Source organism: Maylandia zebra, linkage group LG12, assembly GCF_041146795.1.
Source record: "Maylandia zebra isolate NMK-2024a linkage group LG12, Mzebra_GT3a, whole genome shotgun sequence".
Taxonomy (NCBI): Eukaryota; Metazoa; Chordata; class Actinopteri; order Cichliformes; family Cichlidae; genus Maylandia; species Maylandia zebra.
Genome location: NC_135178.1, coordinates 8,752,886 through 8,780,212, shown reverse-complemented (window position 1 = coordinate 8,780,212; position 27,327 = coordinate 8,752,886). Strand labels below are relative to the sequence as shown.

At 40.1% G+C, this 27,327-nt stretch overlaps 1 protein-coding gene across 2 annotated transcripts in view; it reads left to right on the top strand.

The window, feature by feature from the left end:
* zmat4a (zinc finger, matrin-type 4a) overlaps positions 1–27,327 on the top strand; it is a 155,930-nt gene that overhangs the window by 52,046 nt on the left and 76,557 nt on the right. For both annotated transcript variants that reach the window (XM_076890659.1, XM_004565799.4), the window contains one exon: positions 7,709–7,798. In XM_076890659.1, coding sequence (XP_076746774.1) covers positions 7,709–7,798 — 90 coding nt within the window. The remainder of the gene's footprint in view (positions 1–7,708; positions 7,799–27,327) is intronic.

The following is a 27,327-nucleotide window of genomic DNA, read 5'->3' as shown; positions in this document are numbered from 1 at the left end:
ATGGCCCTCTATTATGTAAGAGGTAGTGAGATATTTCAGCATGGACTGAAGTGGTGAGCCAGTGAACAGTATCCTCCCTAAAGCTGCACTGCCAGCATAGATAAAACTGCTTCAATGTGGCGTGGTCAAATGCTGATGTCGACCTACAGAGATTCTTTTTTTTTTTCAGTGATATCCATGTTTGCTTTGTGTGTAGGTCCAATTCATCATAACTGACAGGGTCCCAGACTTCCCTACCCTGTACCAAGTTTACAGTCACCTGCAGGTGATAGCACACATTGCTGACAATACACAGAAAACACAGCATTCCCACGGGCACTGTGTCTTAAAGAAGTACTTTTTTTTTTTTTCACTGCCTTAGTCAACATTTCCCTGCCTTCCCTTCTGGTAATTTGTTAGGGCTACATAGTGACTTCTTATCTGCAGGCCTCCACATTTTTTTTCTTAATTTTTGAATCAGCTTTTGGCTGCTTCATCACCTAAAGAGATTGCTCTGCACATCAGCAGCCACGTTGATGATGTAAGAACGGGTAGGGTTTGGCCATCTAAGCCAGAAAAAAGTAATTTTGCTTCAACCACAATAGCCAGTGCCATGGCTACCGATATCAAAGGGAATTAGAACACTGTAATGATCATAATCCAGTCACGCAAATTCAACAGCATACATCTTGCACACTCTCATTTAGAGTGTCTCTTCTTAAGACTTTAGCATGTGTGCACTGTGTTCAAATCCCTGCTTATTCTCTACTTGTTCTGCAGTTCTGAAGGATGCATGCAACAGTGCTGTGCAGGTTTAACATTTGGTAAAGTACAGTGGGAGGAGGCTACATGGGTCCTCCTGGCACAAACAAGAGCCAGGATGAAAACTCCCACATAAATGACATCAGCTTTTCAAATATACACTTTAATTAAATTTTCAAGAGAGAGTGGAAAATTGCTCTTAAGATGCTTTCAACAACTTTTTGCCGCAAGCATTAGAAATATTTTTTAAATAACTTAACAGAAAGTAAAATAAACAAGTTGTTCATTTGAGTTCTCATATGAAGCACTGGAATGTCTCTTTTGTGGATTCTTGGAACAGCTGTGCTTCCTGATAGTGGATTCTCTGATTGTGGCTATTGGTGCATGACAGTTTTTTGTAATTAACTGATTTTCCTGAGTAAACATGCTGACAATGTGAATGAGAAACAGAAGGTAAAGATACAAAAGCCTAATCGTGTTTTTTTTTTCTTGGTTTATGAGAAGTGATTTCCTCTCAAACATGAGAAGAATGATGAGGTTTCACAGCTGTCCTGTGGGAATTCCACATTGATCCGTGCTCATCTGACAAACACAGGCACACTGGAATGCCTCAAATGATGCTCCACCACAACCTTTTCGATTCAACACCTTGGCTCTGTTATGCGTTTTACTACCTTCATGGGAAGGATCACTGGATATCAATGCAAAGTTCTCACTTTTATTAATATGATGAAACATTTCTATCCTGATAGGAGTGGCCTTTTCTAGGATGACAATGCCCCTGTCCATTGGGCACAACATCTCACTGAATTGTTTGATGAGTGTGAAATGATGTGAATCATATGTTGTGGCCTTCACAGTCACTGCATCTCATTGTGATCGAACAACTGTCGGACATTTTAGACTAGCATGTTAGACGGCTCTTTCTACCACCTTCTTCAAAACACCAACTAAAGTAAATGTTTTGATAGAGTGATCTTCTATCCCTCCCATTTACATTTGTTGTTTTATTTTGGTGCATATATATGCACTCACCTCACAGGAAATTGAATTTAAACTCTAGTTGATTGTCTTGCTGCTGTGCCCTCAGTGTGGAATAGGATTTCTCCCATAATCAGCATTCATTATTACATGGCCTGCCCAGGCCCGTAGCTGAATGTGAGACAGCTACATGTGGCCACGGCACCAAACGCAGGATTTTAACAAAACAAAGTCTGCATAAAAAACATTTAAAGTCAACCTAGCATTTTTCGATTCAGCTTTATTCTCAGATCTATGATTTTTAATTTGCAGTGGGTAGTGTTTTCCAGACTTTTCCCAGTCTAACAGCCTGGGAACAGGTTAGGTTATGTGCTTTTCCTCCCTCATCACTCTCTGAAGATGCCACATTCCTCTGTGGTGCTGCTTCCATACCAGACGATACTGCAGCGCTGCTCTCAGTGGAGCTGCCTCAGAAAGACCAGAAAATGCTGTGGCTCACTCTACATTTCTACAGGCACCAGAGATTGTACAGGCGTTGTTGGACAATCCTCACCTATTGGTGTGTGTGGACCATATAAAGTCCTCTATGATGATCATGAAGAAGAATTTAAACTTCCTGCCCTGCTCATCTGGGATTGCATTAGTCTCTCCTTGTCCTCATCAAAGCCACAATCAGCTCCTTGATCTGTTTGATATTTAGGTTAAGATTGTTGTCCCAGCACTATCATCTGTGTTAGATAATTTATCTCCAAAAAGGAGAGCAAAAAGGAAGATTGGTTTTGTAAGATGTGATTGATCTATCTATCGTACCAATGCTAGCTAGCACAAATTTAGTGTTTTGTACACTTTGCCAGTTTTTATTTACATTTTTCTTCCTCGGTATATATTTATTGAAGTCTTGGTAGCTGGGGATCGGGAGTCCGCCAGGGCCTCAGCTCCTGGCAGCCGCCCGGCACACAATGCACCCGACCCCTATGATGCCTCCTGCAGGCGTTGGGCCTGCAGGAAGATGGGCCCATGTCCTTTTTTCAGGCTGTGCCCCACCGGGCCCCATGAACTAAGGCCCGGCCACCAGATGCTCACCCTCAGACACCCTCCACGGGACTGGCTCCAGGGCAAGGCCCTGGTAACCTTATTCCGGGCAGGGTGAACTGTCCCCTAGGTGTTCTTCTTATAAGGGTCTTCTGAATTGCTCTTGGTTCAGGCATGTGACATGGATGCCTCCTCGGCGTATCCTGGGTGAGGTGTTCCAGGCGGATGATCTGATATCCTCATGTCGGTGTTGTTCCCGCACGATCTGGTATCCTCGTGTTGGTGTTGTTCCCAGATCATCATACTAAATGTTGTTCCAGGATCAACATTGCAAGTGACCAATCAGAATGTTGTGACGTCATACTTTTGCGACTTCGGGAAAAACCGGCGTAAAACAAAAAATTTTACTTAAGCTGCGAGAAACCGCCTCTGTCCGCCGATCAACGGACCCTGACCCTAACCCTAACCCTTTAATAAACAGTAAGCAGAATTGATATTGTCCTTGCAACATTGGAATTTCATAAATGCACGAATGGCTTGGCGTGCAAAAGAATAACGTCACAACAATGTGATTGGTCACTTGCAATGTTGAACCTGGAACAACATTTTCATGATGATCTGGGAACAACACCAACACGAGGATATCAGATCATCCGTTGTTCCCACATCATCATAATAAATGTTGTTCCAGGTTCAACATTGCAAGTGACCAATCACATTGTTGTGACGTCCCCCTTTTGTGCCTTTGAAAAATACCGCCTTAAAAAAATCTACTTCACTTGCGACAAGAGAAACCGCTTCTGTCCGCCGATCCAGGAACTTGAATTCTTTGCATTTCAGGATACTTTCCTTTAACAAATGGTAAGCATTATACATATTGTCCTTACAGAGGCGGTTTCTCTTCTCGCAAGTGAAATAGATTTTTTGAAGGCGTTTGTTTTTTTTGAGGTCGCGGATGACGTCAGCAGAAGGTGATTGGTCACTTGCAATGTTGAACCTGGAACAACATTATTTATAATGACGAGGGAACAACACAAACACGAGGATATCAGATCGTCCGTTCCGGGCATGTCTCACCGGGGGGAGGCCCTGGGGCAGACCTGGGACATGCTGGAAAGATTGTATCTCTCGACTGGCCTGGGAACACCTCGGTATTCCCCCGGATAAGCTGGAGGACATGGCTGGGGAGAGGGAGGTCTGGGCTTCTCTGCTTAGGCTGCTTCCCCTGCAACCCAGCCCCAGATAAACGGAAAAAGATGGATGAATGGACAATATATATTTAGATTATTCTTTACATGTTTTTTATGAAATAGTGAATGGCCAAATTCATTTTTAGAGATTTTTGTACAACGTGTAACAAGAAAGAAGAAATTCGACACATAAGTCAAAGAACCAAAAGAAGAAAGAAAGAAAAATAATCTTGTCACATTTTAAAGCCTTTATTGTGAAAGCAACACATTTTGTGTGGTGTACCAACTTTTATGCAGTGTCATGTGAGACTCTTTTGGCATACAGATCAAAAATATATCTTCACACATCATCAAACTGCTTGAACAAAACCACACTGCCTGGTTCTGCCAAAGAATAAATCATTTTATTTTAGCCAGTTTATCGGTAAGTTTGGGAAAAAATTTGAATTTCAAATAGTCAAATTTCTGTCCTTCTTTCAGTTTGAAACATTCCCTTGTTGCTCTAAAGAGTAAAACATCATGCACAGATCAAGACCAGAGTTTTATATAACACTAGAATGCTTTGTTTGTATTTATTTGAGCTAAAAGTTGAAAATTCTTTTTTTCATGCAGATATAATATAAAACGTACGTGATCAAACCGGCTCAGATTTTAATGATAAGTGCGGAGTGAATATTCATGAGCCCTTCCTGCTTTTCAAGCTCTGTTTGTTTTCTTTTTAAAGAAGCAGCAGAGCTCATGTTGCTGTGTCTCTGCCAGGAGACCAGACAGGCAAGACAGATATATTCACGCAGGCTTGCTCTCCCCACGCTGCCCAGGCAGGATGAGTTTGCCCTTGTAAAGAAATGCATACACATGGATGTCTCTGATACCCCTGTCCGCTGGAGTAAGGCATCAGGCCCTGTTAACGCTGCTACTATACATGCTTCACTAGACTTATTTTGTAGCTATCACTCCTCTGTGGCATTCTTTAAAAAGAAAAATTGCAGTATCCAAGGATGTTTTCCTTCACCTCCTACTTCCTCCTCCTACCTTGTGTCATTCCCCTTGACTTCTAAAGCATTACATCCTTAAGCAGAGTCATTTTCAGATGAACTAATCTGCCCTCCCAAATCCCGTCTTTCTCCTGTCATGGCTGTGCTATCAGATCCTGGGGGATTGATGGGCTGCCGGTAAGAAGACTCCTGCTTCAACCTCAGTAAACCGAGCACTAGTTATCAATTCAGTCCAGTATCAGGGATCGGAAGAGTGCACCTCATTTGACGGCCTTCACCTATTTTTAATGGGTCCTCTAACCTAAGCCAGTAATTTGAAACAAGAGGGAGAACTAAAGGGTAGAAGAGTTGTTCTGAAAGTTTTTCTTTTTTGTTTGAACAACATCTTTTTTTTTTTCAAATAAGCTCCAGCAAATACTGATGTAAAATTTAGTATTTTGGTCTAGACAGCCCTAAAATGTGATGTCCACATATGTGGAGGCCAGGTCCTAGGAGGTTAATGCAATATCTCTCAGGCTTTTCCTGTAAAAGCATATTTTAAAAGCAAACTGCCTTATTAGAAACACAGGAACTTAACAGGGCAGTTTTTCAACATGATATTTATCATCTGTACAAGCACAGGCTTTATAAATGGCAGATCAAAAATATATAAGGAAAGTTTATATTGCAGTTTTAAATAGGTCAGTAGCAGTGGTTCAGGCATGAACAGGGTGTCTCTTAGTACCGTGGCAGAGAAGATATGTTGCAGGGGCATCCGATGTTCCAAATATATCTTCTGTTCCCGACACTCTGTGTCCCAATAGGCCTCACAATAACTTGGGATCTCTGATCACTGATGGAACAATAACATTCTTACCATTCTCAGGTGAAACATAATTTCTCCTGTAACAGAGTTGGATGTCAAAGTTTTGTATATATATAGTATTTGTTGATAAGGGAACAGTCGGTTCTCATAGTCAACTTGTTGGAGACCAGAGCAACTTGGACAAGGTTTTCAGTGATTATTACCAAGTGGTTTGCCTGGATTGGCAAAGCAAGAGTCTCCTTCATCCAGATCAAGAACATTTGGGCATCCAGAAAGATGACCCTGACTACCAAGATCCAACTGTTCAACTCCAAAATGAAGTACTGCTGTACAGGGCTGAAAGCTGGAAGACAAATAAAACCTCAAAATGCAAAATCCAGAAATTCCTCAACAGCTGTCTCAGAACAACCCGTTCTCACTCCCAAAGCGTAACATTTTACGCTAGGTGACAAATCGTCAACATATTACGTTTTCGGCTACCCACCACGTTCCTAAATGACGACCTCGGAAAAAAGAGGAAATATGAGAACCGTCTGGACTCCATCTACACATGTTCGCTCTTTTTCTTCAAATCGCTTAGAAACACGCTATTTAACATCATTATAGTCCTGGTTAAGATCAGGAATAAGGTTATGGTCAGGGCTAGGGATAAGGTTAGGTTTAGGGCTGGAATACAGGGCTGGAACGTCTATTACAGCGGGAACGTCATTGCACTGGATTCCAACCATAACCCGCTGCGTACCATAAGAACGCCGAAGGTCTCCTTTTGCGTTCCTCAGGAACGCCGCGGGATGTGACAAAACGTCGACATGTTACACCTCGGGAGTGAGAACGGGCTGCTCAGAAAGTTTCTTCACATTCGAAGGCCAGATACAATCAGTAACATCAAACTAGGGGAAAGAACCTGTCAACTCCCAGTAGGGGAAGAAATGAGGAAGAGAAGATGGTGCTAGGTAGGGTACACTTTGCGCAAACCGCCAACCAACATCACCAGGCAGGTTCTCAGGTGGAACCCCAAGGCAAAAAAGCAAAAGCGGGGCTACCCAAGAAACACCTGGCGACAAGACTTCGTGGCAAAATCAAAAATGATGGGCTTACACCTGGAACCATCTAGAAAGAATGGCCCAGGACAGAAAACTCTACCTTTGGCGGCCCATACCCTGGGAGGGGTGACAGGCAGTAGTAGTAGTTGCCTGAAGCGGAGAAATCTCTATGGTTTCATCCTTACCCCTTTCGTATTGCCATTTCATTGTGAAAATGTCTTTTTCTTGTTTCTGCAGTGTTATCAACGGTTTGTAGCCTTGAAATATTTGCAATTAATAGGACATTTACTAAGCCTCTGTGTTATTTTGCACTCAAATTACCATCTTGCTGCAACTACTTGAACATTTATGTAGACGTTTCTGAATTTCTGTTTCAAATGTACGGATTTCTGACTGGACTCTGAATATAAGTTGTTAATGTAAATTTCTCTGTAAGCAGACAACTGCAGATTTGTGATTTTCAGGGATTTATCATAGTTAATCGCTGTGCTGTCATAGATTGCATGTAATTGTCAATTTGTTCAATGATAAGCTGATAGCAAGTTGACTCCATTGTATTCTCATTTTATTGCGATCTTGACACACCTATGTATTGAGGCCTGACGACAGCAATTGATTGCAAGTCTTTGTAGACAACAAGATCACAAGTTTGTTGCAAAAGATTGCAATAATTTGTTCGTGTAATGGTCTCCAACCACTGTGTGACTGTCTGGGACAAAGCCTGGGACAATGGGATTTAGCCTTCTTTTTATTCTGATCCACATATTTGGGTGATGTTTTTAAACTCAACCAAATACATGTATTTTGTCTTGTTGTTTACTGTTGAATTTATATGCATGTATTTATTTGACAAGAATATATTTGATGTATATGCCTATTTACATTTTAGATTTGAGTCATTTCCTCTTTTTTCTCTTGCAGAGTCGGAAACATGCCAACAAAGTGCGACTGTATTACATGCTACATCCTGTGGATGGAGGTTGCCCTGCCAAGAAGCTCAGATCAGACAATGTGAGTCCTGTGTGAATTCTCTTCATCCTGCTGTGTGTTTGCCCACAGCCTTGGTAATCACCGAGAAACACACACACACACACACCTCAGCCCCAGTCCACCCCTGCTGGTCTCATATGGAAACCTTTAATGGATTTTTCACAACAACAGCCGTGAGACTCGCTGGCCCCTTGTGCTTCAGAATAGGTGACTGATAAACAGCGTTGCCACATTTTTAGACCAATGAACAATGCGATTGTGATGGCACTGCTGGCGATGCCAGAGGACGTCAACCTTGCATCAAACACAAAGGCGCATTGTTTGGTGTCCGGCCCTCACAGCCATTACTGTCATGTAAATTTGAAGCATGCGATGTGTCTGACAGACACAATTATGTGTGACTTTTGTTCCTCTTTTTCTGCACTGAGGAAGGGTGAAAACACGCTTCTAACATCCTCTTTGCAGCTCTGCCAGCACACAGATAAGCATCACAGTGTGGAAATTTCATGGTGGGTGCTGATATTTGATGTAAGCGTCATGGTGAAAGGTGCATTTCCAATCCAAGTCAAGTTTACAGTTGGAGTGTGGTGGTGAAAGACTTGAATGTAGAAGTGGACAGACTTTGATGAAGAGACAGGGAGAGGTCTGTGCTTTGATTACTGAGGGTTTGCCAGCTATCAGTAAAGAAATCTGGGTTTCTGAACCAGATAAGGACATGTCAAGGGATGCTATTGCATTCGCTTGCTGCCTCAGCTTGTCATCTAATCCTGCTGCTCTTGTTCTTTCTCCTCTTGTATCCATCTACACGGGTTGGGAAGATGTCACACGCCTCCATTCTCTGTGTTCTCTAGTTTTGGATAAGTTCCTTTCCTCTACCTTCCAAGCATTCCTTTCCTGTTTCCTTTGTTTTCTCTTATTTTACTTTCCTATGTTTTTTTTATTCATTCCTCTTCTACTTGAATTTCTTGACCCTATCTCCTTTTTGGTCCTAGTCTATGTTTTTCTACTTTTTTGTTTCTCTTCCACTGATTTCTTTCCTTTGTGTTTCTCACTTACTTATTACTGTTTTTGGTTTTGATGCATTTCTTATTTCATACTCCTTCCTTGCTTCCTTTTTAACCTTCTTTCTTTCCCTTCCTGTGTTGGTATTTTTACATTAGATATTTTCTCTTCTTGCTTTATAAGTTTTTTTCTCCTCTGTTCTTTTCATTCTTTACCCAAAACTTTTATTCCCCTCTTTTTTTGCCTTTACTTTTCCTGTCATCTGTTTTCTTTTATTTAATTCTCAGATCATTTTCTTTCCTCTCTTCATTTCCTCTGCACTCGTTTTGGGCTTCATTTTCTGGTCCACTTTTCATTTTCCCTCTCTCTTTCTCTTTTCTCTTTTCTCATTATCTCTGTTTCTTGTTTCTTATTTATCTTTGTTTAATATGTATTTTCCTCTTTGATCTTTTGCTTTATCATTTGTTCCTTCTTTCCCTCCAACAATATAATAGATTTTCTTCTCTTTCCTGTTTCCTTTCCTTTCCGTACTTGCAGACACCATTACCTCTTATACCTTTAGTGTAGTTTTCTCCCCCCCTCCCTTCCATCACAGTATAACTTTTTATGTGATTTTTATGTGATGATGTGATAAGAACATTGTACACTCTGACAAGCAGAAATGTGTGTTACCCATTAGCATAGTTCAGTCATGACTACTATAGACAAAAGGAAACTCTTACTTTCATATGCGGTATGATTGTTTTAGGTTCTCTTCATTTTTAAATGGACGTATTGAAAACGGTAGATAAAAGCGTCATCAGAACAGAACAGACTACCAATAACAACAGACATGACTCTGCTTAAAGTTATCAACTGAGCCATCAGCTGATATGGGCTGGAAGTCAGACTAATGGGATAATGGGCAACCACGCTAAATATAAAGAGTATGAATCAGGTGGAACCTGATAGTCACCCTGTTTGCTGCCTGAGTCAACTGGCTTCTTGTCCAGTTCCAACTCTGACAGTTTTCTCTTTTCTTGGGAACCTGACTGGCTTTCAAGATGACACCCAACAAGAAAGCAAGGCTTTCCATGTTGTGGAGAAGTATTGTAGTCCAACTTTGACTTTTTTTTTATCCTGCTAGACTTCCTCGTACCATTGTGTTCCTCAGCTGCCTGTGTCATTGTTCTCATCGCTGCCCAGTTCCTCAGCCTCAAAGTGGCCCAGAGTCAGGCAACACCATGCCTAAACTGGAGTCAGCTGATGTCCTCTCTTAGAGCTCAAACCAATATCAGAGTCATTTCTTGAAGTAAACCCCCTGGATCCAGAGAAGCATTTATGGACCTGCAGTCCAAATATCAAAGCTGTTAGAATTTTGTGTGTAGCTGTCAGAGTTTGTGTCTGTATTGCAATGGCTTTGTCACCACCCACAGCCAGAAGATGGCTTCTACATGGACCTTGTTGTATTACTACAACATCCTTCCATTCTGTAGCATTAACATGGAGGGGGAGTTCAAATCAGAGGAGCTTGACAAGTTTTTCTGCTGAGCTGACATTGCAGGCTGCTTCATATGAGGGAAGTTTGTGGTATGTAGTGATGTGTCGGTCGCAAACGAAACAGCTCTTAGAGCCGACTCTTTGAAGTGAACGACGCCAGCCGTGGGTGTTTTTTTTTTTTTTCTTTCTCTCAGCTTCTCTCTCGCATTTTTTTCCGCTTCACTCGCACGCGAGCCTTGTGCTTGCTCTGGGAAGAGGGGGGAGGGGCGGTAGTTACACTCGCAGTAGCACAGGAACAGAGCGAGAGGGAAATAGAGAGAAAGAGAGCCAGGAACAACAATGTCACATTAGAAAGGTATAGTAATCATCCACAACTATTTTCAGTTGCGGATGATAAAGGATTCAGAAAGTTAATTCATGCAGGCCCATATGACAGAGAATCTTCCTTTTATTTTCATATTTTAATTTATATTTAATTGTGTTGTGGTTTGCAGTGTTTTGTGTTGTTTCACTTTAAATTTGTTTAAAAGGAAAAAGCTGAAAATTTAAATAGTTAAAAGGTGAAATGTAAACAGGTGTTTTTTTATTATATGATTTATTTATTACATTTTATGTGGAGTGAATAAATAAAAGTATATTTACGGTGGCCCCTAGAGACAAAGCACATACAAACTCCAAAACACGTACAAAACACAACAGAAGTGCTCCAGGATGCTAGGCGCAGTGTTGAGCTTTTGTTACCTAGTGGCTACATAGGCCAGGAAGTACCAACAACCAGATTTGGTATGTGGTAGTAACAGGTAAATTAACATTTTTTTAAATTATTTGAATATATATGAGTGCTTGTGTATAAATACACAAACAATACACATATGCTTTCAATTGTGTAATTTAAGTGATGTAGGTAGCTCTGTTTTGGAAGTTCAGTTAACGCTAGAAATGTGCTTTGGAGTTTGTACGTGATTTGTCTCTAGGGGCCACCGCATATATTTATATATATAAATAAAACCACATTTTTTTTAAAGTAATTCCTTTTGTGCATAATTTTATATTGTTGTTAATAATAAATTAATTAAAGCAACAAAACAACCTGAAGAGCCGGTTGGGAGCCAAGCCGAAAGAGCCAGTTCTCTAAAAAGAGCCGGAATTCCCATCACTAGTGGTATGTGTGATCACACATGTGATGCAACTTATAGTAGGTGAGGTCTGGTGCTGGTGTGGTATGGAAGAGTAAGAGTCAGGATGAAGACAAGTAAAGGAGAGATGAGGCTTTGTTCAGTCTTCATATACACAGATATGTCCATATATGTAGCTTGCTATCGCCAGTGTGTGAATGGGTGAATGACTGAATGTAGTGTAAAGCGCTTTGGGGTCCTTAAGGACTAGAAAAGCGCTATACAAATGCAGGCAGGCCATATAAAATGAACGATAAGAAAATGAAATATCGCGATAGAATATGGGTAAAATGCGCATGCGCAGTGCCTTTGTTTTCATACGCACATGGCAGAAAAAGCATGGCGGCAATGAGAAGGGCGAAAGCGGATCGTTGAATGAAACGGATGAAAATGCTGCAACTTCAGTGGTGTGGAACTGGTTTAGCTTTCGTCCGTCAGATACACAACAAAGCACTGTTTTTGGTAGAGCATGCTAGCGGGCCGTCGTTATTACCGTGTTTTTTGGAAAATACAGCACACTGAATTCTGGTTGTGTTTACTGACTTCGAAACGATTTTATGTCATACACGGCATTCGAAAATCTGTCAAATATTTTAGTACGACTTTGCTAAGCTACGAAGCCGCACCGCTTGATGGATTGTCGGAGCATTACGGGTATTGTAGGCACGAGTCTTGTGGAGTGATACGTACTGTGCTTCAACATAATATTACCGTATTGCGTGTGTATAACCTCTTTTTAAGTTTTGTGGATATTGTACATGGTTATGCTGAGGATATATTGGCCAATTTCCACTGGAAATGCCTTTTGGTTAAACTGTCAGCAAGGAATTTGCATTTGCACCGTAAAATTTTTATATAACTTTAATGCACATAAAAAACAGCTGCTTGTTTAAGGGAAAAATACATTGATGTTTTTTTTTGCACTAATAAAGTTGTAGAGTTGTAAAGTATTTTGTTTAGTGTCAATTATATCATTATATCGTTATCGCAAAATTTCAAATGTATATCGTGATAAGTATTTTTGGTCATATCGCCCTGAAGACATTCTTTTGATTGAGAAGAGAAAAAAAATATTATATATATATATATTTGTAAACTGGGTGAACAGAGTTGAGTTTTTAGGGGCTTCATTGATGCCTGCAGAGGAACAGAAAAGTTTCTGCCTACCTTTGATTAAATTCAAAGTTCTGAAGATGCTTCACTGTGCTTGTGTGTGTTGCTCGGTTCCAAATAGAAAAGTAACATTTCACATTTATTTTTTGTTACTACAGTTGTACAGTAAAAACAAAAATGATTAGGCATCAATCAAATTTGAATTCATAGTACAGTAGGTTACATTCCAGGTGGCACCCACTGCTGACAGTGATTTTATTGCTTGTAACGAGATGCCATCCACAGGGAAAGCACCATCAAACCTGTCTATAGAGACAGGCTCCCTCCCCATTGTCATTTTACGGATCAACTAATAGGCACATGGACCTCTGTAGAGGGGACAGAAGGATCTCTAGTTCATGTGGTTTGATGCAGAATCCTTTCATTAGTCTAGAATGAGAGCCAAGGGACCCATTTGGACCTGACAGAACAACTCCTCTGAGCCTTCCTGCGATTCAAATTAAATCAACCTCCGGGTTAATGTCTGCTCCAGCAGGGAGAGCTCCTGTTTTACTGTTAGAGAGCGATGGGGATGATGGGGAGTGAAGGGTTCACTCATTTCTGCAGCAAATTCTCAGCCTTGCTTTGATAGTTTACTTTCTGCACCCTCTTGTCTCATCACTAATACTGTATGTTTGGACCAATGTTTGCACCACATTCATTAAATTTTGAAATCACATGAGAGAAGAGGGCTTTGTAGTCAAATGACTTTCTAAAATAGATCTGAAATATTCTTTGTTAAACTTGTTTCTACAGAAATAATTTCAGTCACAAAGGGTTTTGCTTCCCTTTTGGAGCATATTGGTCTTTTGATCATCGTGTTCTCAATATGTATGTATGTATGTATGCAATATGTATTTGGTTCTGGGTATCCCTTGATGTAAAAGTAGAGACTACTGACTGATACTTTAAATACCTGTATTCTTTACCAGTCATCTGAGCAAACCAAATTTGAAAATTACACTGTTATTATTACAGTGATTAGAAAGATAGTGTATAACTATAACATATTTTATTTTAGTGTATCCTCAAAAGGTTCAAGACACAAGCCTGTCTATAGGCATGTGCCATCTATCTTTACAGTTCCTTGAAATTTATTCAATATCTTCAGTGGCAGTATTTCGGATGTCTGAAGCCTAAGATTAAAACGATTTTTTCTTTTAGTATGTGTGCATGGCAGTTGCATGATTTTAAAGACTTGTGGTGCAGATAAATTAGGGCAGAATCTGAGGTTTAATAAAACAAGTCAACCAAACAACCAAAATAGATGGTCTGATCCATAAAATGTACTCCTCTTTTTGTACATACAAAATACAAAATAAATAATTCACTAGATTTAATTCCTGACACTTGACATACATTTTGGGGTACACACTGGGCTGGACAGGGAGAAGGAAAGATTAAGCTCTACAGTCACCTGTTTATTCATTTAAAATTTAAACTTTTTTAAAAATGGAGCCACTGGACAATTTGAACACTCTACCTGTCATCTTAGGTTAGAACTACAGGCTTTAAGGCTGTTACATTAATTTGTGTTTTTTGTTGTTATGGAACACTGACTGCATTGTAAAATGCAAATTTACAGTTTTGCATGTGCGTTACTTTATTCTGTTGTTGTTTTTATTCTCTTAAAGCAAGGCACATTTGCTAACTTTCAGTGGTGTTGATCTCCCAAAGGGTGATTCACTCCTGGACCTTTCAGCTAGCATTAGAACTTTCATTGGTCCATTAAAAGCTATCTGAAAATGTCTCATAAGAGTAGTCTCTTCACGGTTTGCTGTAGTTACACAGCATCGCCAAAATTATTTTACATTTTTCAAGCAAATCTACACCAACTTTTTTGTGTATTTTTTTTAAGCTGGTTGAAAAAATCTATGACCAAACCAGGACTAGCTTCACACATTGCTTCATCTTTGCTTTTTTAAATGTCACAGTAAATCTGTGTTTGGTCTGTAGTCTGACCTTAGGCCCTTGGTAAAAGGGCACATTGCCTTGATGGGAAAGGCTCCACTTAAACTACACAGATGTGATGCGACCAGGCTGTGCTTATAAGGTGGCACTATCTAAAAATACACTCGCCAGCACAGCCTCCAGAGACTGTGGGAGTGCGTACGGCCTGGCGTGACCCGATGTCTGGACCCGGTTGAGCTGATGGCATCTGACAACTGTACACGCTCCTGGTCATGCTAGTCCCGGTGATAACCTGCTCTCATGTAAAGGAGGAGGGGGTGTCAGTCAATGCTTGCTTTGTGGATGGAGATTGTAAAATGGCATGTTTGGGATTGTGGCTTCATTTGTTCAGATTTTTTGTACCAGTCAGATTAGTTTTGCGATCACTGACGTTTTACTCTGTTAAAGCCAGACAGACTCTCATAAATAAGATTAAATTGTTTATTAAAAGAAACGTTGAAAACCTGTGAAACTGCAAAGCAGTTATTGATGCTACAGTTTTATCAGGCAGACGTGAGTTCAGCACCCATAGTTTGACTCTACTGCATTTTCATTTCTGTGTTGGCTGGTTAGTCAGCCTTCTGTTCTGACATTTAAACAGAACAGTATGAAGAAAAATTAGGATTCAGATAGCCCTATGAGATCTGCACATTCAGCTCTGATAATGCTTTGATATCGCAAAAATATTTTCCTTGAGCCAGCAAGGCTTTCAGTCGATAACAGGATTGGAAATGCCTGTGTTGTACAAGTACAGAAGGTTGAGCGGTATAAATTAATATATAAAATGTACATTTGATAGACTATTTTACTGCAAGCTAGACATTTGTTGACTGCTGATTTTCACATTCGCATCATTATTTTACATGACTTTTTAATGGTAATCAAATTCATCTTTTTTATCAATAACTGGAAAAATGCTTAATTTATCGTTTTTTCCACATCATAGCACTGTGTCTATTAATTCTGTTTCAAGAAGAGAACCTCCAGCAGAACAGTGCTTAAGGAGAGGCAGACATCTGGTTGACCTGTGAATATCTGTTCACTTTTAAAAGTGAAGACAGTTTTACAGCTAAGTTTAGAAATAGGTTTTGCTACAGTTAGTATTTACCGCAGTGGTCAAATCCAGTAGTCGAGTACCAGAAAACAGATGTTGTCTTTGCTTTCCTTTCTTAGGTGGTCATGATTCTGCGGGTTAATGAATAGAATAGAATTCAACTTTATTGTCATTGCACATGCACAGGTACAGGGCAACGAAATGCAGTTTGCATCCATCCAGAAGTGCTTTAGTGATATAGATATATTACAATATATATTAGCAATAATATAGATATGTAAGTATATTACAGAAATGGGTCTATTATGTTATAATGTACACGGTATGAGGTATGTTGTGAATATTCTATAACTATAAGTATGTACAGGCTGTAGTGAGTACAAGCTATGAACAGGCTATGAACAGGATATAAATATGAAAAACTATACAGAATATGAAATAAATAACTTTACAGAATCTGAGATATACAGTTATACAGAAATGGGAACTATGCAAGTTGTAAACAGTTGTAGGATTAAAAATTATCGAATGTACAGAATGATTATTTACACAGAGCTATACAGTAGTGCAGTTAAGATAGGTGAGGGTGTAGATAGTTTCTACAGAGGCTATATAAAGTGCTAGTGGTTGTGAGTGGTGGTTCAGTCCATGTTATTATTGTGTGTTTGAGGGTACAGTTGTCCATTGTGGGTGTGTGTATGTCCAGTCCATGAGTTAACGTGGGTCAGATGTCAGGAGGCAGAGTTCAGGAGTCTGACGGCTGTGGGGAATAAGCTGTTCCGGTACCTGGTGGTCTTAGTCCGGTGGCTCCTGTAGCGCCTCCCAGAGGGCAGGAGGGTGAAGAGTCCATGTGATGGGTGACTGGGGTCTTTGATGATTTTCCCAGCCCTTTTCAGACACCGCTTCCTGTAGATGTCTTTTATGGCAGGAAGTGGTGCTCCGGCGATGCGCTGGGCAGTTTTCACGACCCTCTGCAACGCCTTCCGGTCCGAGGCAGAGCAGTTCCCGTACTAGACTGTTATACAGTTGGTCAAGATGCTCTCGATGGTGCAACGATAGAAGTTCACCAGGATGTCTGAGGACAGGTGGTTCTTCCTCAGAGTCCTCAAGAAGAAGAGGGGCTGGTGAGCCTTCTTGACCAGCTTGGAGCAGTGATGAAATGAAATGCTGACCCTGAACTCTCTAGCCATTATGTCAATATTTGAACTTCTATCCATCCATACATCTGTTTTTTAAAACCACTTATCCAGTTAAGACCAGTTTTGAATCACCAATAAACATCACAAGCTTGTCTTTGGAATATGGAAGGAAGTAGCCAGAGAGTTCACAAAAGCACAGAAATACAGAACATACAGTACTGACTTCATACAGAAATGCCCCAGCCAGCTGGTGGATTCAAACCCGCAGCCTCCTTTCTGTGAAGCACCACCACTACTGCATTACTGTGCCAGTCACTCGTCCATCTATTTAAATTTAATTTAAGGAATAAATGTGGTTCCACTGCTAGTAACATGTAAGCATCTTGATGTTGGATGAAACCACTCTCGCAGAAATGCAGCATGAGGTGCCACTATTTCTCAGGATGTTATATAAAAGCTTTGCTCTTGACACCCGATAATAGGACAAATTCACTATGTTCTTCCCATATCAATATGAACATAGTCATCATATAACAACTACACAGGAGAAAACATTTTTCCACAATACCTCAGGGATGGCTACATATTGTTGTGTTGATGTGTTTGCCATGCCTCATGGTGCCACTTCTTAACACCAGGGTAGGTTTCATTTATGCCTATTAAAGGCTGTTAAAATAAAGCCACTAATGTTTATGCTGTACCACTAATGCATAGGCAATACTGTTTTTATCCAGTTCCACATTTTGAAGCAATACACAGTGATCAAGAGAAGAAATAATGCAATAAACAAACCCACTCTCTATATATGTTGTACTGGAAAAAATGTAGCTAATTCTCATTCTCACAGAAGGCTGACGGAAAACAAAACAAACAAAAAAACTTTTAATTCTGCTCTGATGTGAAAAACTGTTTTCTCTATTTTTCTGGTTGTTAGCATTTTTGTGTGCCTACAATGCTAACAGCACTATGATGTCAGCTAAATGCTAATTTTAGCGCGCTAACTTAAATTTTATGACCCTGGCTTGTTGGTTTTTAGCAAGCTTTGTGCTAACTAACTAAAAATAGCTAAACAGCAGTAAGCACAAAATACTGGCCACTCCTCGAAGGTTCACCAGTGTGCAAAGTTTTCATCCAGTGTGGCTAGTGGTTTACTGGCATCCCAAAGTTCTGGAACCCTTTCTAGGATGATATATGTCAATGATTTTGTTTCTAAACAACCCTTAAGTTTCTGTAGATTATGGCATGATGTGTTGCGTTTTGAGATATTTTAACCTACTTCATGTTGCCAGACAGGGTCTATGAAAATGATTTCTTGATTCATCGGGTCTGGCAGTAATCAGGCCTGGGTGTGAAACTCAGCTTTCAGCTTTCAATATGGTTAATTCATGATTTAACAAGGGGGAGGGATAACGTTTTCATACAGGGCCAGGTTGATTTGTATAGCTTGTTTCCCTTAATATACAAAAGCTTAATTTAAAAACTGCATTTTGTATATAATTGTCTTATCTTTGTCTAATAATAACATTTATTTTTATGATCAGAAACATAAGAGTGGAGAATGTGGAAAAAATGAGAAATCAGGAAAGGGACCAATTCTGCATAAATAATGCACTGTAATAATTAAACTACTGTAGACTAAAAATGGCTGTACCTTGAACAAAGTATGTACCCATGGATATAAAAATGTGTTTCACAGTCTGGTGGACTGACAGGCACACTTACAACCATTCCGTTCCATAAAATTTCCACCACTTTGTCAAACACAGCCAATATTCATTATACACATTCATGTGCGCAGAGTTTTGCAATTGGTTGGACGGTTCTGGTGTAAGCCTGCCAGTTTATTCAACTGCCAGTTTCCATTAAATCAGGCCTCAAGCATTCCCACCATATCCTGGTGGGTAGATGGAGCAGTCACACTGGAGATGGCACAGGTGTCCAGCGTTGCCTTGACTGAACAAGAAGTGACTGCAGTCTTATGCTTCATTGCCTTGACCTCTCCTTGGGCAATGTGCAGCAGATTGCACTCTTGCACACATTTCTAATAGTGTATACATACACTACATCAGCTGCATGGCGAGGAAGCACCAGGGACAGAAAAAAAGGCCTCTGGAGGTTTAAGTTCATAGTGGGATCACATGGACAATAGCAGAACTCCATTCTGCTAATTTGTTGCAGCTTAAAAAAAATAAGATGGCATATGTACAGCATGTAGTTTATTAAAATAAGTAGGTATCAATGCAGAAACAGAATTGTAAAAATAATAAAAGTTACATTCTAGTCAAGAGCCAAGAACTTATTTGTGTTAATGAGCAGCTGAAATGTAAAATGTATTAGAACGCACAGCATAACATGAGAAAAGCATAAGAATAATTAAAGTATTTCAGACCGTGCATTAGAAATCTGCTTCACATGCCAATAATACAAGAGCATAATGTTCTTATTTGCATATTTTGATTAGTACATATTCACCTTAGCTAAACAGCAGGTGGAGCACCACTTGCACAGAATATATTATTTATTGTCTGTAATGTTTGCTTCCAAGTATTTGAAATAAATACCAGGTTGCTCCTAAATGTCAGTCACTACTTAATGTAAAGTTATGCTATTATGAATAAGAGGAGCAGATATCATAATTTGAAAACATTCTCTCATAATATAAAAAAAAAAAGCTGAAAAGAGAAATGTTAAAAAGAACTATGATCCGAATTAGAGAACATTTCAGGATGCCTCTCAGTGTTGCTGCTAATCTGGCAGCTTGTGCAGAAATCGTCAGTTGTCTCACCAACTCTGTAAATCTGTCAATAATAACTTTGCAAGATGGTGAGTTGGTGGTTCCTGATGGCAGCTAAAGAGGTAACCCATCACAGTGGAAGATAGGAAACGTCATCAAGCATGCTGGACTTCCTGTACAGTTGCATGGCAAGTTATCAGAAGCTCCTTCATTGATCTTCCCCTTCCATGAGCTTCAAATCAAGCTTGTTTATATTTTAAGACTATTTTTTTCTGCTGCAGTTAGTTTTCTCTAAATTGAGTCACTCCAATCCACAATGTTAGTAATAAAGATGATGGTGACCTCATGTTTTGTTTTGCTTCTGATTCTGAGTCACCACTGTGCTTTTATTTTATTACTACTGTGATGTGGAAACACAAAGCTTCATACAGTTATGAAGAAAATCAAGATTCAGTTGCAGATGCCAGATTCACGTCTTGGTTTACAGTGGAAGCTGTGCAGCTGTCATTTGTGCCTTTTCTTATGTTTTTGTAGATGAATAACATTTGGACACACAGTATTTTTTCTCTAATTTTATGGAACAATGATGCAGCACTTTTAACCTCTTCTGTCTGGAAACAGTATTCTAAATCATACCTGTACTTGGAAACACTTCAGAAAGAGCAGTTAGATATCACTTTACTGCTTAGCACAAAAGGATAAATGCACACAGGCTATGGAACACAAAGCTGAGTAAACAAAAGGGCACCTCAGTGTTAGGAATCTATCAAGCCTGAAAAGTGATATGTCAATCTTCTGCTGTTTGAAGAATGAAATGAGGAGAGGATGATGCCTTTTCACCTGCCTAAATGTATTTGCAGCTCCCCTCAGTGTGGAACCGAGACTAGACTCCTCCATTTCTCTCCCTAAACTGCTTCCACATTTTAAACATCCTCAGTGCTTCTTTGGAAAAGGGATGAGTGTGAATTTCTGCTCTGTAAGGGGGGTGGTCCATTATGCCCAGTGACGGGGAGGGATTTAGCAAAAACCCCTCACCGTGCAGAAAGCAGAGCCCAGCAGAATGAAGGCTAGAACCAAGAGGTGAGAGCAGTGAACTATCTGAACCTCCAAAAAGACGGAAAACAATGGTTGTAAAAAAAAAAACAAAAGGGGGGGGGGGGGGGGGGGGGGGGGAGAAAGCGTTTCTGTTCCACAGGAAGGTGTAAGAGAGCTGACAGTGTTGACTAGAACCGCATAACATCTCTGCACCAGACCCCTGTGCAAAGCTCTTTTCTAAGAAAGCAGGAAGGGAAGAATACCTGAAAAGTAGGTTTCAAACTGGAGACGGTTCAACCCTTTTTAAATTAGCTCAGATAATTGGCCACACAAGTTGTGGAACAGTAAAGTCTCCTGAAAGTACTGTTCCAAATTCCAACACTTATTGGCCGCTCTTGGCAAGCTGCACAATTGTGCGTACAGCAAAAGGAAAACTTTTTTAAGTGTTTTGACTTTACTGGACTTTGAGCACAACAAGCTGCTTTGGTGGCCTGTGAGGAGTTCTGCTGAAGGATTCCAAAGAACGTTAAAGAGAACAGAGATAGCAGAAACAGATTTACACAGTTTTCACACATGCGGTGCAGCCTGAACTTTTCTAAGACTTTCTGGAAAGAGGTATGTGTGAGAACGCACAAAGTCTGTGTGATGGTGGATACAGCAGCGTGCAGATCAGGCTTATTACAATTAAGACCTGCTTAATCTGTTTAGAATTTGTCTGGACCTCATCAGTGATATGACAGACTTAACAGTGGACGCTTTCTGGGTAAATAAGTCACTTCATTTAAAGCATTAGCCATGCAATCATCACAGCAGAGCTTGTGTAACTAATCAGAATATCCTCCAAGTCCCTCTGCTGGGTCCTTCACAGTGTGAACCTGCTGTTCACAATTACATTACACTGTGAAAAGCTTGGGCAAGGATAAGGAGCGAATCATTTAACCTTGTGAAGAGACGGTGAAGGCTGCAGATGATGGAGCTTGTCAAACGTGTCAATCAATAAGCTTTATGGAAGACCATTCAGATTGTTATATTAAATCTCTAGAGTTGGTTTTTTTTTTGTGTGTGTCATACAAAACCTTGTCTGAATTAGGATGTAAAGTGATGATCCATAATGTTAACTTCCGTGCCTAATATGAGACTGGAAACTTGCATTCCACGAGTTGAGCTGCAGTTGATAAGATTTTTTCTAACTCTTCCCTCAGTCCCTTTCCAGATCAGTTATTTTCGTGGCTGGAGTTGCTCGTTTTTTTCTTGACAGGCTTTGGGGATCAACACTTCTGGAGCCAGCTTCGGGTAGCCATTAGAAGAGCGTTATAGCTCCCAGTTATCTAGTCTGAGAGAGCTGAGCCACAAAAAGCTACAGGATTCAGGACTGAGGCTTCTTTCTGTTTAACTAGAATGTGGAGACTGTGAATTGGAAAGCTGCTGCTCATTTCTGATATGCTGTGATGCATTCGTCATGTCCTAACAGTTTTTCCTTTGTCAAAGTTTTGAATGCAGTTAAATCTGCATCCAGTACAGTACACCTGGATCTCTTGTAAATGAGACATTGAGTCTCAATGGGACTAACCTGTATAGAAAAGGTGTATAGATTAGTTAGGAAACTGCAAGCAACACTTGCTTTGCTATAAAATCTAATTATTTGAATGAATTATGTGATAGTTTAATAATGTTTTCACTTTGAGTTTAACAGACTTTAATACCTGAGTTTGTGCTATTGAGCAACATTAAACTACTCTTCCAGTGCTGACCTTTGAAGGAATGAAGAGCTCAAGAATTTAAAACACATACACTCGTGTGCTTCTACCGATTTAACTACTTAACCCTTCTCTGTCTATATGTGACCTTCTCCATTAACAGTCACCACCTGGCATGGCTACATAAAAGAGATGTCAGCTAGGCAAATGACAGTTATCCTTAGATGCTGTTTTTGCTGTCACAGAGGTGCAGTCCACTGTTGCCTTGCAGCAAGAAAGTCAGATTCACAGGGTTTACTGGATGGGCTTTTCCTCTGGATTTCAAATTGGTCCTGAGTCCATATGTCCATATTATACCAATGACAGTTGAGAGAAAAGCAACACACAAACCTGCTGTAAAACGTGGAGATAATTCAGTGTTGGTTGTTTTTTTGCTGATGTTTTTTACTGTCTGCATAGTTCTGATTTAAGTGTAGCTGCTCTGGTGTTGGTCATGATGTGTCATGATGTGGTCTTATTCCTGGGTAATTCACGGTTGATGTAATAGATCAATGCTGATGTGTTTTAGTTGGTTAAAAAAAAGTACTAAGTTTACTCACTAATGTCAGAGACTTTCCTCCTCTTGCATATTTTTCTGACTTGCTGTATGAACTGAGACGATCTTGCACCCTATACGAGTGTGTGTGTGTGTGTGTGGTGTGTGTGTGTGTGTGTGGGGGGGGGTCTGAAATCAGCAGAGGGGGAAAAAGTTTCTTGCGGCAACTAGTCTAAAAGTGTAGCTCCATGAGCAGTCTTGCTGACCCTCAGCAGATTTATTGAGGGATTTTACTTTTTTTTATTTGTGCTCTGTCAAACTAATGCTCACCATCTGACTGCCCATGTTTAATTGTGTATGCTAGTAATTATGGGTGTGCGTGTGTTTTGATGGTCTCGTACGACTACGATACTAGAGTTTAAAACTTTATACCGACACACAGGAAAATACTTAAAACTCATTTTTGATATAGAGAAGATCTTTACTCCATCCTGCAACAACAGAAGTAATGCCAAAGAAGTCACTGCTTGAAAAAGCTGTTTATTTGAAACTATTTTTCCCTATTATAAGTTAGGTTTCATGAAGATTTTAGATTTAAGAATTTAAGTTATATATAATTCACATTTTATGTGATTGAATTAATGTAGAAAATATAGCATTATTGAAAAGTTACAAAATAACTTTGAATAATAATCACACTTAAACTCACAAAATCACAAACTCTACAACTAAATGAGAAGCAGATTTTAATAAATGATCATACAAGTTGAAACGTTAAAGTTTATCATCCTTTCCACATCTGCCTGCCGTCTCGCTCTCATCCAGCGTTCACACTGCTCCACCTTACTCTCCAGCTCTTTACCTCCTCAGTTCTGCTCGTCTGATTCAGCTGCTCTGGTCCGGATGTCAGTCTATATTTGCTCAGATTGGGTCTCCACACTCGGGGCTCTCTGCTCAGTTCAGCCACGGTTCCCCCGCTGTTCGGCCCAACCAGAAACCCTCCCGGTTCTTCATTGGTCTGTAATGTCACAGCTCAATTATTACTCTGTTCTCTAGCTACAGTCCTCTTGCCATTAATGATACATTGATGATAACAGGTGACTAATGTGTTAAATGGCTAATGTTAAAATTAGGTTTTATGATTTATGATAACTTCTTAATAGAGTCAGCTGGAGGAGACAAAGACGGCAGAGTTGGGATCGATGTTGTTGGAGTGTCATAATTCAGTAGTAATTTGAGGATTGATTAATATCATGTATCAGTATTTTTTTTTTAAAAACCCTACTAACCATATTTTGTATATTTTGTTTACTCATTGATTATTTGTGTGTTTATTTTAATTGTATGTGAACTAGCAATATATCTGGACTGAATCCTCCTGTGTGTGTGTGTGTGTGTGTGTGTGTGTGTGTGTGTGTGTGTGTGTGTGTGTGTGCGTGTGCGTGAGTAACTTTGTTACTCTCAGATACGCTAACTGCAGATCTTGACTCCTGCCGCGGCTTTCGGTCTTCAGCCTGTGACAAAATAGCAACATAACAGCTGCTACACAGGGACTGGCACTCATTCGTGTTTTTTAATAATCATATCGTCAAGTTGTTTAAGTTTAAGTTTATGTATAAGCCTGTTTTTGTAAGGGATTGTGTATAAAAGTGCCATTCTGCATGTGTTTCTCATAAATTTCTTTTTTAAAAAAAACACAGCTTGGGAGCCAGTTTGTTTCTGATTTCGACCAAATCAAACATGTTTCATTTTATAGCATGTTTTTTCATGGGAGGTTCAAATACGAGGTTATTGTCAAAAACAATAGGTACACGTTCTAAAGGAGCTGTCTGTTCTTTTTCTTTTTGGCAGTTTTGTTTCTAACACACCATTGCACACACAAAGAAAGCAGTGGCCAAATGATCCTGCTGTTTCTGTTCTGCTGTTCTCCACTGGAAGGGAAATAACCTCAAAAGGAATCTAGTTGTAGTTTAGCAAACAGTGACCTAGTAAGATCCAGAGGCTTTGCAAAATCATAATATGTGAGTAAAATTTAAAGAGAGCAAACCAGACTTTTTTCATGTTCATGTTTCATCTTCTCATGTGTACTGTTAGTGGATTGGGGACATTTTTGAAGGCACTTTTAATCATTAATCATAATTTTGCATAACTAAATTAAGAAAAACGCTACTATATGCAGAATAGACTGGTTAATTTAAGACCCAGCCGCAGCCTCGTTTGTGATAATTATCAGTGCAAATGATGCTCACAAATTCAATTCTATATTTAGAGATGTTGATCTTGTTCACACAAAAAACCTCCAATGAGTAAGAATAACTGCTTCGTGCCGACGTGCACAATATGCTCTTGCAGTAAAAAGTGAGGCCCCAAAACTCGAATTCTCGTTGCTGCCTCGTGATGCATCGTCCAGTGAAGACCAGTCAGGGTTTATTCTCAGCTCCTGCTGGCCCTGCCTGCTGTTTAATGTGAAGGTCATTTTATCATGTGCAGCAGAGACTACTGTGTCAGCCCAGCTTAGTGCTCCCCTGTATGCTCCGCTTGGCAGCAATAGACTGCATTGTCCACAGCTATGTTGGGAGCAATTCCTTTTTTTAATCCTTTTTTTTTTTTAGCTGGGATACCCTTGTACTTGGCTGCCCTATTTCTTCTCTGCGCGCCTTAGGGGAGATGCACATGAACAGTGAGTGTTCCCTGACCTCCAGATTTAGCTCAGGCATTATACGGTGTTTATCCGCACCAGAATCACGCCAATCCAGTCCAGGTTTCCCAGAGCTCAAGGCTATCGCCTCAAGGATCGGTGCAGCTTGTTGACTCCATGCATCTGAGACAGAGTCTCTGTGAGGCTGAGCGTGTTGCAGCCTTGGCATTTGTGATATAGCGACAGTAGTAAACAACACAAGTCCAGTGCTCCAAGACAAGACAGGGGCAGTGCTTCCCCTAAACCAAGATGAAAATGTGCAGCACAGCACTGACAGCGGAGAGAGGATTTACTGCTTGCAAATCAAAAAGATTATTTTATTATGCCTTACATGAATAGGAATGAGGCAGCCCCATCCCTTCCTCCCTCTATCTCTCCTCCTGGCCCCATCAGTTACATATTCAGAGGAGTGCAGCACAGCCCTCTATTCTGCCAATGCAGAACTCCAATTATTTCTCACTGTTGAGTTAAGATTTTACACACACACACACACACACGCACAGAAAGATTTTCACTCTACATGGCTGCTGAAATATGGCATTCGTCAGGCTTCAGGTGGCTAATTTTATTATATTTTTTAAGAAAAGAAATACAAAAAAAGGAGATATTTTAAACTATGTCGTTGACCTTATCCACATTCCCCAAGTTTATGTCACATCACCATTACTACTTCATACCTGAAACAACAGTTTCTCAGCCAGGTCTCCACTGTGATTGGGAGCCTGCAACATATACCTACCTACTGCTTAATTAATTACATTTCCCTGCAATTAGCTTCTCGTTTATCCAGTTTTAATTAACCATGAAATTATAGATCTTTCCAGTCTGGAAGAGGCATCCCATCCGGTGGTGCATTTTTGCTTCTTCTTGAATATATTTGCTCATTGTGTCTATAAAATACTGTGTATTAAGTGCAGTAGTGGCTCTGCTGCTGCTACCTTGGTAGCTGAGGGAAGGTTCTGTGTGTGTGTGTGCCAATGTACATGTGTGTGCTGAGTTAGTGAAGGACAACACCAAGGGCGGAAGGAGGGGCTGTGTGCATGTGTGTGTGTGTGTGTGTGTGTGTGTGTGTGTGTGTGTGTGTGTGTGTCAGAATGACTCAGAGTGCAGCAGTGTTTCTGTGTTATCACACACTGTGGGAGGAAGAGCTGTTTTTTTGTCTTATCCTCTCACACACGCGCAGTTGTGATCTGTGCTACATTAGAGCTCGCCACAAATAGTATTTCAGTAAAAACAGAAGCCCATGTTCATGTACTCAGAGGTTAGGTATGAAGCCACTGATGCATTCAAAAAAATCGATAGAAAAGCAGGTCCTACCTGACCAGAAGGTCTGAGATTGGCCTTTTTAATATATCCTTCATTTATCTAGTTGAAGGTCTCATTGAGAAAAAAAATGCAACCCTGGCCAAGGAGGCAACAGAAATGACAACACATAAAACACATATAATATAAGAAGTAAACAAATACAACCGACATTCAGTACTGACAGGTGAACACATGACCTTATGAATAACAGACCATTACAAGAGGAACATCAAAAGCAGTCGCATTGACTCATTCATTGAAAAAAGTCAAATATTGTGAGCATGTAGACTGTACTGGTTGTGGTTTTTACACATACAGACACACAAATGAGAGCAGTGATTTATACAGAACAAACAGCCAGTGGAAAGTCTGCGGACACACAGCGACAGCAAGAACTCCAACATGGGGATATTTACGAGGAACTTCTGATGATGTATTGAGAATTTCTTCTCCACTCTCTTATTTCTCTCTTGATGTTTTTATGTGCCATTACAGCATGTCAGTAACTTCTGTCTGCTCTCTCCTGAAATCTGTTTGTTTATTTTTTGTGTCTCTGTGCTCATTTTTTCTCTCTTCTCTTTCTCCTCACCCCCCA